This window comes from Festucalex cinctus, chromosome 17 (assembly GCF_051991245.1).
Source record: "Festucalex cinctus isolate MCC-2025b chromosome 17, RoL_Fcin_1.0, whole genome shotgun sequence".
Classification (NCBI taxonomy): Eukaryota; Metazoa; Chordata; class Actinopteri; order Syngnathiformes; family Syngnathidae; genus Festucalex; species Festucalex cinctus.
Window position 1 is genome coordinate 13,849,153 of NC_135427.1, and position 10,028 is coordinate 13,859,180.

Genomic DNA, 10,028 nt, shown 5'->3' on the forward strand with positions numbered 1-10,028 from the left:
CCCCGTGACCATTGTGAGGAATTAGCGGTTAAGAAAATTGATGGATTAAAAAAAAAAAAGGGCAAAACAATTATTTACTTTTTTTTGTTTAGTATTTTTTGTTTTGTTTTTTTGTTTTACAATTTCTACAAAGAAAAACTTTTGTGTTTATTTTGCCAAGCCTGAGGTGTGTACAGTTTCATTTTTAATCAATGTTTAGACCCCCCAAATCAGCATTTCTTTTCCTTTTTTTTTTTTTTTTTGCAAACAGCACATTGTCACAGCAACAGCGTTTAAGAAAAAAAATCACAAACTTGGTATTTCAACAACATGAAGGCCGACACTGTTAAAAAAAAAAAGTTACATTTTCATGTCACATTGAAAAACAGGAATTTATATATTTAAAAAAAAAGAGTAAATTTATATTTAAAAAAATAATTATAAGACATAAATGGTAACATTTTCTGTTTTAAAAATATATTTTTTGAGAAGAAAAAGAACGGCTAGGGTTTGAAAGTAGGGTTTCAAAATCGAGTTAGCATTTCAAATTAAGGCTTTAACAGTGGGTTTGCTTTCAAAGTAAGGTCACAATTTATTTCAGAATGTGTGACCACAGGTTTCAAAGTAGGGTAAGGGTTTTAAATTAGGGAGGGATTCAAATTATGGTTTCAAAGGAGTGTTAAGCTTTCAATCTGTTGTTGTTCACGCCACAATTTGTGTTAGCATTAAGCTAGCAAACTGGCTAAGTTTTGTGTTTGCATTTTTCTCTATTTTTTTCTTTTTTCTTTCTCGTTTTTTTTTTTACTTTGCACAACATAAAACTTTGCGACTTTTTATCTCCTAATTTTGCTCGTTTTCCCCCTTTTGGACTCCCAGCTGTAATTATTTTTGAATGTTCTGATTTTATGGGACTAAAGAAAGACTTGGGGCCCCAACTGGCTTTGTTTTTATCGTCCCCGTGCACGTTTTGCTTTTTATGCATGCGTATTTCGCATCTGATTATGATTCTCCCCCTCGCGCGCACAAATAATCCCACTCGTTAAATCCCCACTACAGCGGGCCCGATTGTTTTCCACCGTCCAGTTGCTAGGCAACAGCGATAGTGCCGCCAGTGCTAGCGGGCGCCACGACGGATGTGGAAGCGGACGAGGTGAGGTCTGGAGGGGATTTCGAGTGGGGGGGTCCTTAGTGGCTCTGACTGACGTGTGGGAGCCAACAGTCAACACTGGAATGAATGGATTTATGGTGGTTATAAAAAGTCCGTACACCCCTGTTTAAATGCCAGGTTTGTGTGATGATATAAAATGAAACCCGTCATATATCATTAATGTGACCTATGACTTGCAGGACACAAATAATGTGGTTGCAAAAGTGTGCATACTATGATGACAGAAAAGCGCCTTTGATTAAACTCAAATGAAGTTCAGATGTTCTAGTAGGCTTTTATTAAAGTGTATTTATTTTCGTGGGTTAGGAGTTGTTTTATGTGTTTTGACTGATTGTCATCTAGAAAAAAAATAATTTTAAGGGTTGCGCAAGAGCAATTTAGTATTATAAATAATATCTGGGAATCACTTGTACGACAGCAACCATTACATTTTATCTTTAATTTACACAAAATTACATGTTACTGTATTTTGAAATTTCATGGTAGGGTGGGGCCAGAAAATGTCACCCAACTTCTCTCACCTGATACCTGAGCTCCAAACACGTTCACGTTCGCTTTGACGATGGCTAAAAGTGGAGGCATCAGCTGTGGGAATCGGTCTGGCAATGTCGTTCAACAGCTGCCTGTGTCCATCATCGACACCGTTCATGTGTTCCTTTTGCGGGTAGGGGGGGTGCTACCCCCGTGGAGCTCGGGAGCGTTTGAAGAGCTGTTCAAGAGCCAAAAGCTGATTTGAAATGTCACAGCAGTCAAAGTTCACAAAGTTTTGCTTTCCTTTCAGCTTGAGATTAATAAAGTTGGAATGTTTGGCACACAGACGACGCTCTCGTTGAAGGAGGGTGGCTGATATTGTCATGGTGGAAAGGTGGCAGGGCCGGCACTTGTGCTGTTGTGTTGACTAAACGAAAAGGTGAGGATTCCTCAGGTTTCAGTTGAGGATTAAGCCAAATTTCATCAACATGGAAGATGAATGTAGTAATTGCATTAAAATAAAATTAATATTATTGCAATAAAGTCATTGCCTTTTGTGACACATAACATTACCGGTAAATAATAATAATGATAATAATTTATGGTTTGACTTGACTTGACTTAAACTATTAATATAGGTTATTGAGGTCAAAGAAATTCACCGGAGCATTAAATACTCGCGTTATTTATGTATTCACGTCAAAGCTTGGTCCTGATGGCCTCAAACTTCGCGAATAACGAGGGATTACTGCAATTGTCAATGCCCTATAAATGTGCTTCGTTTGCTGCCGCCTTTTTTATTATTATTTTTATTTATTAATATTACTATTATCATTTTTTTCTGTAAGACCAGAACGAACGTGTTACAATAAAATATTGTTGGCCCGGAACACGTTGCTGCTCTGCCACATTTGGCGATCGAATTTCGCAGGGGACGAAGAAGGGCTCGAGCACCACTTCCGGCTTCTCAACACCGACGTCGAGTGCTCCTCGCGGCCGCCTAGTGAGCGCTGATTAGCGGGGATAAGTCGCTGCAAATTGCAATGGACCGGTGAGTGTGCGCTACTTTTACGGGTAGTTTTCGTCGATGTTTTGACAAATCACTATCATGTAGGCGGTCTTGAAGTGCTACTTTAATGTTATTGTACCTATAGTTCTGGTTTATTTATTTTCACATCTACATTTTTATTCAAATCAGAGTAATGTAGAACAGGTGTAATGGTGTTTAGCACACCTACCTCGCATTTCTGACCTTCGGGGTTCGAATCTCCTGCAGGTTAGTTTTTATGTTCCCTGTACTTCCACCCACGTTACAAAAATATGCATTTGAAGTTAGTTGAAAACACTAAATTGTCCATAGATGTGAATGTGAGTGTAAAAGTAAAAAGTACCTTGCGATTGACTGGCAGTCAGTTGGGAGTTATTAATGGGCACTAGAGAAATTATAGAAGAAGAAGAAAAAAAAAAAATATATATATATATATATATATAGATATAGATATATATATATATATATATATATATAGATATACACACACACATACACTTTGTTTACTTCTAATGTGTTTGTGTAAAGTGATGTATAAATTGTATTACATAATACTGTGTCGGTGTGTCCAATATGTAATTATAGACACGCTCTGCATACCCTCAATATCTAAATCGAGCGACGAGCATACAGGGAACATACTAGACAGCCATCTACAATTATGTGCAATTTAGAGTCTTCAACAATATCCATGCTGCCACAAACGCGATAATAAACAACTAGTACGTGCCCAGTAAATGCATGGTTGTGTAGACTATCAACATGATAAAAACAGTTAATATCGGCTCGAGTATCTTTTGTCCATTTTGTTGTCGCAGAACTGTCACAGTGGAGCATTACAAGGCGGCCATGTTGCTGAGTGGCGCGGGTGACGCTCTGGGCTTCCGGAATCAGAAGTGGGAGTACAATGAGTCCGGACCAGCCATTCACAAGGTTGGATCCACTATGCCAACAATGCCAGTGCATTCCCAACCTTAATCGTGCCAAGGAATATACAATAGAAAACTCTCATGACATACCAACATAGAAAAATGTTGTAAAAAAGTGCTGAAATGTGCAGATTTTTGCTTCAGCTCGCTCACAAATTGACTTAGCTCAGCCGATTTGAAAGCTGGGCTTGAGTTGAACAAAAAGCGTACTTGCAAGAATTGAAAAGCTATATCACTATGTTATAAAAACATTTTTGAACATGAAAAAAACGGAACAGTCAACAAAATACAATGAAACCCTAAAAAAAGTGGGAAGAAACTATTTTCTCTGCAACGTGCATGCACTTGTGGCTGACAACGAGGCACTCTAAATTGGCCACTTCCCAAGATGTATCTTGGTGGTTTAGGCACAGCTACCTAGCAAACTTTAGCCACGTTTCAAAAAACTCTAAAACTAATCGAGACTGTACTTAGAAACAAATCTCTGAATTTACTTTACAGGTCTTTAAGTGAAATTGGTGCACTCTAAAAACAGCGACCCAACATTTTGGGTTATTCATTTAACACAAAAAGTAGCGTCAAATAAATAACCCACAAAAATTGGGTTGTTTGTGGGTTATTACTTTTTTATGTTGACCCAACTTTTTGAGTTAAATAGCTCAAAAAGTTGGTTGGGATCATTTTTTTGACCCAATTCAATTGGGTTCGTCAATTAACCCAAAAACTAACCCGAAAAACTGGGTCGCTTTGTGGGTTATTGATTTTATTTGACCCAATTCTTTGGGTTAAATAGCTCAAAAAGTTGGGCTGGATAATTTTTGGCCTAATTTAATTGGGTTATTTAATGGGTCAAATGAGGCAAGCCCCTCCCAAATTGGTTTGCTGTTTGGTTTATTAATTTAATTTGACCCAACGTATAATCAAACTAATAACCCACAAAGATGTTTTGTGGGTTATTCATTTGACCCAACTTTGTTGCGTCGGTCCATTCTTGACCCATTTTGGGTTATTTTTGACCCAACTGTTTTTAAACTGTTGGAATATTGATTGATTTTTCATGAGTTTCACTTCACGTTCTCCTCCGTCTGCAGGAGCTGGAAGAGCTTGGCGGCCTGGCACACATCAAGGCCGAGCTCCCCGATTGGCCCGTGAGCGACGACACCGTCCTGCATCTGGCCACGGCCGAGGGGCTCGCCACCGGTAAGCTCCGAAATCGCACCTTTTCTCCCTCATCTCTTGTTCTGTCCGTGATTGAATTGAGACGAGGGACGCCCCGCGCGGTCGTGATGAAGCCTCATCAGACGCGGACGCCGCCCTCCTCATCACGGCTGAAGGTTAAATGGCATTTGCGGCCCTTTGTGGCGTTATTGGGGCGAATGGGCGGCGCAGCTGTGACCTTTTACGCTGATGAAGGCAAACAAGCTGCACAGCTCACAGCTGTGTAACATCTTTTTCAAATGTTAACACTGAGCGCGGCTGATGTTTTTAACCTCATTAGCTGGCTTCCTCGCAGGTGCTTTGGAAGGAATTGATGCCCTGAGCGCAAAAACGATGAATAGAAGAGCAAATAACGGAAGAAAATTTGAATTAACTCAGTGGGACTTTCCATGGTTCACTATTGAGTCAAACGTTGATGTTCTAATTCTACCTCCATAAAAAAAAATATTTTCTATATTGGTATTTGTCTATCTGATTCTGATATTCTCATTCTGAACGCCAAGAATCAGAACCGAAATACGATCTCTTCGTCTCCATGACACAGGCAAAAATGGGGAGGAGCTTCTGCACGAGGTGGCCACTCGCTATGTGGAGGCGATGAAGGACATGGAAGGGAGGAAACCGGGACCCTCAAGCATTCTGGGTAAGAATCTGTCAACATCAAGTCGAAATTATTACAGGAAAGTATCCAAAGTGAGTTAAAAAGGTCAAAAAATTTCAAGTGACAAGAATGAAGAGATAACATTTCAAGAATGAAGTCATGATGTTATGAAAACCGGGTAGTAAAATTGCAAGACGTGTTGTAACAGGGAAAACGAGAGTAAAGCCAGAATACTGTAAAACACTTCAATTTTACAGCGATAAAGTTTGAATTCAAACATGCTCAGATTAACATACATTAAGGCCTCACTGAAAACTAAGAGTTCAAGTACAAAAATAAATTTGTTTAAAAAAAAAAAAACTATAATATTAGGAGAATAAAGAAGTAATATTGTGATTAAAAGTATTTTTAATTATTATTATTCTACAGTAAGATCATAATTGCACATTAAAATTCAACGTCAAAATTCCCAAATGAACCTAAACACATCACACCCTCACGCAAAATGAAAAACAAAAGTAAAACATGAGAATCAAATAAAAAAAAAAAAAGTGAAAATAATTATTTGGATGACAATAGTTATATTGTAATGAAAGTTATATTTTTTTTCCCTGGAAAAAAAGTCTGAATTTAATTAATAAAAAATATATATATATATAAAACATGTACCGGTAGTGCATGAATTTCAATATTCCCACATAACTATTAGGGATGTAACGATATCCAAGCATCACAATACGATTTGAAGGTCACGATACGATAATTATCATAATATTGTGGGGAGGTTGGCGATTTAAAAAAAAATCACAATATTGTTTAAAAAAAAAAAAAAAAAAAAAAAAGCTCCTACTAAAAAAAAAAAAAAACATTGTGCTTTTGCACATTATAACAAGTAAAAATATTATAAAAATATTATAAATATGTATAAAAATATATAAATATAATATTTACTGAATATTGAGGCACTTACTTGCTAATGCAAGCACCCGTTGATTTCCGCTACATATTGACTTGCTTCACAGGCATATTACGTCCCCCTCATCTGACCATTAGGGTAGATTTTAAACATAGAAGGGCCAAAACATGCCTTGTGAAAATTAAACTGCAGTAAAAAACTAGCCACCAGAGGGTGCTAGAACTGCACAAATGGAAATCAACCCGACTTTTCAAAGATGTGCTGCTTTTAATATCATGGCATAATGACAATGATATATTGTGGCAGTTTTAATATTGCGATCTCACGATATTGCCGTTATCGTTACGTCCCTAATAACTATTAATGCATCAGGGCCACTTTGAAAAGAAGTGCAACTAGTAAAATTACAAGAAAAACAAACGCTAAAATTACATATTGAAGCTGTAATATTTCAAGCAATAATTATGTCTTTTCTTTCTTGAAAAAAAGTAAAAACTGTCATGTTATCCAGTATACATTCAAATTCCTACAAGGACCACAAAGCAATTTGGCATAATTGAACACAAATTCACTACAGTATAAGTAAAACTATTCAAATAAAGTTAGAAACAAAGATATAAGAATTTGATTGGAGTGTTTTAATGAGAGAGTTGTGATAGGTTGACAAAAAGAGAAAAGTGTCCAAATTGCTTTTCAGGTGTGTCCCAGCTGAGGCCCGGTGAGGAAGGCGGCTACAGAGTTCCATACAACCCGGATGGGACGGGCTGCGGAGCTGCTATGAGATCCATGTGCATTGGCCTCAGGTACCAAAAAATAAATAAATAAACAATTCTATTCCTACCAAGTTTTTTTTTTTCTAAATATTTATGAATTAGGGGTTGGGTTCAGCAACAGGTGGATTTAAAAAAAAAAAGACTGTCAAAAATACATTTAGGCACAAATAAAGCCATCTCTGATTAAAATTTGCTGTTGGCCAGCGTAATAAAACAATAAAATATGATATGATATAAAACTTTTTTTTTCCAAATAGTGTATTTATTTTATTTAATACTATATTGGTACTAAGCAATTTTACATATGGATTTAATTAACTTTTTGAAAATAATAAAATGAAAAAACGACCAAAAAGAAATAGGATAAAATATGCGTTAAAATAATATGCATAATTCATTAGATATTAAAATAACAAATGCTTGGATTTTATTTGTCCTTTTAAAAAATAATTGGATAATAATGAATTTTAAATAATAAAAAAAAAATAGTACATATGTATTCAACTTTTGAAATAATTGGCAAATTATTTTTTGTAATTAATCAAATATAACGTTATATGCTTTTTAAACAACTGTAATTGTGAAGTAGAAAAATACAGGAAAATGCATATGCATTTAACTTTTTCCCCCCATAACAAAATGGTTCATTAATTATAATAACATTTAAATGAATGATTTTACATCCACATTTTTTTTTTTTTACCATTTACTCACTGGCGAATTAGCTGGCCCATCTGTCCATTTTTGCCCACGGTAATTACCGACAGGCATTCTGCCCAGATACCCGAAGCCTGACCAGCTGTTGTCCTTGGTGGCGGTTGCCGTGGAGACGGGCAGAATGACCCACCCTCACCCCACCGGTTTCCTGGGAGCCGTGGCCTCGGCCCTTTTCACAGCGTACGCCGCGCAGCGCCGGCCCGTGTCCACCTGGGGCATCGGCCTGCTCAACGAGGCCTGCCCCATCGCCAGGAACTTCGTTCGGGGGCGGGGCTTTGCTGTGGATGAGACGGAGCGCGACTGGGACTACTTCTGCGACAAGTGGCAGTGGTAGGCCTGCTCGACTTGACCTCGTCACGACCTTGCGATGCAGCTACTAGTGCCCGCTTTGTCCTTACAAAAGTACGTGCATTAGTTGAGTACAGATTGAAAGTACGATTTTGCCGCAGGTACCTGGATATGAGGGGCATCTCCAACGGCGTGGGTCCGGCCCTCTGGCCCGACTCGTACGGGCCGGCCGAGCGAGACCAAGCGTACAAGACGTTCAGCCTGGCGGGCTGGGCGGGCCGCAGCGGCCATGACGCCCCCATGATCGCCCTCGATGCGCTGTTGGCTGCCGGAGACGACTGGCACGAGCTCATGAGCAGGGCCGCCTTCCACGGAGGTACGAGCGGCACGTTATCAGCATTTTGGACTATCTAGATACGAGCTGTAGGTTGTTTTTTTTGTTTGTTTGTTTTTTTGTTTTTGTTTTTTTTGGTCTGGCTGATTCCGACATTCCGATAACAGATTAATCAGTTAGGGTTGTTTTTTTTTTGTTTTTTTTTCCAAAAACAAAAAGCATGGCTCTTTTTTTAACATTAGCTCTTTTAAAATCTTTTTTTTTTTTTAAGTTTAAAAAACAGTTAGATTTTCGCCATTTTATTTTTTTAAATAGCCAATATTATATTAGCGCTTTAAAAATTGCTTTATTTTTTTTCCCAAATAAAAAAAATTAAATAAATAAAAAAAATTGGGACGGGGGGGGCAATTTTTGCTGGTGTTTTTTTGACAGCCGATATTACCTCTTTAAAAATTGGGAATAATATATGTTTTTTTTGGGGGGTCAAGTTTTAACGTTTTATGTTTTAAACAACCAATATTAGATCATCAAATTTTTATTTTTTTCAATGAAAAACATTTTTTGGTCGAATTTTTTGGGGGTGAATTTTCCTTTTCTTTTTTTTGGTGGTGGGGTATTGCTTCTTCCAAAATCGGGGGAAAAAAATAAATAATTTTTTTTTTTTTTTTTTTTTTTCTGGGGGTCAAGTTTTAACTTAACTTTTAACTTGCAATGAACATACCCCTCTTTTGGAATATGGGAAATGTGCATCAAATGACAATACCTGGCAACCAATCCATTGTTTGTCTCAAAGCTCCCATGACCAGTTTGTCTTTTTTTTTGCATTGTTTTCAAGGCGACAGCGACAGCACGGCCGTGATCGCGTGCTGCTGCTGGGGCCTCCTCCACGGCACCCGTGGCATCCCTGAGGGCAACTACAGCCGCTTGGAGTACCGCCATCGACTGGAGCGCAGCGGCGAGCTGCTCTATGCACTGGTGCACTGACCGGGGGCGGCGGTGGGTGGGAAAGTAGGGCACGCGCGGACGTGTTTGACGCGGGACAGGACAGGACGAGCCGAGCTGAGCTGTGGTGTCGTCCTCGCCCCGAGGGCGCAACGTGTCCCACTGACCCACAGACGAGTAGCAACAAGGACATCGGACTGTCACATCGAGTTGCTTGCAGCTGCTGCTGTATAAAGAGGGCACCCCCTCGTGGCCGTTTGAAATAATTGTACCAAGTTGAAGCTTTGACGCAAATGAGAATACAAGTACCCCAAGTGGAAATTTGTTATCATTGACATCCTGTTTAAGGTCAGTACGAGTTCACGCTGTCTTCATTAGTGAGACAGTTCAGTGCACTATTAGAAAGACGAGGACGTGCGATTAGATCTTTCACACTAGTGTTTTTCCAACTACTGTAGGACTTTTCTGTGCACCATTTGGTCGTCTTTAGCACACCAGGTCAACTACATTACTCGGGAATAAAATTGCCGTAGTTGCAATCTGCATGTTACAAGTAACACTAGTCTAATGTTAGATGTTAACTAGTAGAATTTCATCACTCATAATACTAGTAGCATCAACTGGTTCTCCTAGTTGTAATACAG

At 38.6% G+C, this 10,028-nt stretch overlaps 1 protein-coding gene across 4 annotated transcripts; it reads left to right on the top strand.

Annotated features, from left to right (window-relative positions):
• The first annotated feature begins 634 nt into the window (after positions 1-634).
• Positions 635-9,705, top strand: adprh (ADP-ribosylarginine hydrolase). 4 transcript variants are annotated; one of them, XM_077502152.1, is made up of 9 exons: positions 636-2,057; positions 2,550-2,669; positions 3,485-3,599; positions 4,687-4,795; positions 5,358-5,456; positions 7,028-7,133; positions 7,884-8,150; positions 8,270-8,484; positions 9,278-9,705. In XM_077502152.1, exons 2-9 carry the CDS (start codon positions 2,662-2,664, stop codon positions 9,424-9,426), a joined length of 1,068 nt encoding a protein of 355 aa, XP_077358278.1. In that variant the 5' UTR covers positions 636-2,057; positions 2,550-2,661; the 3' UTR covers positions 9,427-9,705. The 4 variants fall into 4 exon arrangements, with proteins under 4 accessions (XP_077358280.1, XP_077358278.1, XP_077358279.1 ...); XM_077502154.1 differs by lacking the exon at positions 2,550-2,669 and having other exon boundaries at positions 635-2,057; XM_077502153.1 differs by lacking the exon at positions 636-2,057 and having other exon boundaries at positions 2,116-2,894.
• Positions 9,706-10,028: the final 323 nt, after the last annotated feature.

Excerpts from the sequence above, each read along its gene's own strand:
- adprh (XM_077502152.1), top strand. Across the intron at positions 7,134-7,883 it reads TCCATGTGCATTGGCCTCAG|ATACCCGAAGCCTGACCAGC; the intron begins GTACCAAAAAAT and ends CATTCTGCCCAG. Across the intron at positions 8,485-9,277 it reads CAGGGCCGCCTTCCACGGAG|GCGACAGCGACAGCACGGCC; the intron begins GTACGAGCGGCA and ends ATTGTTTTCAAG.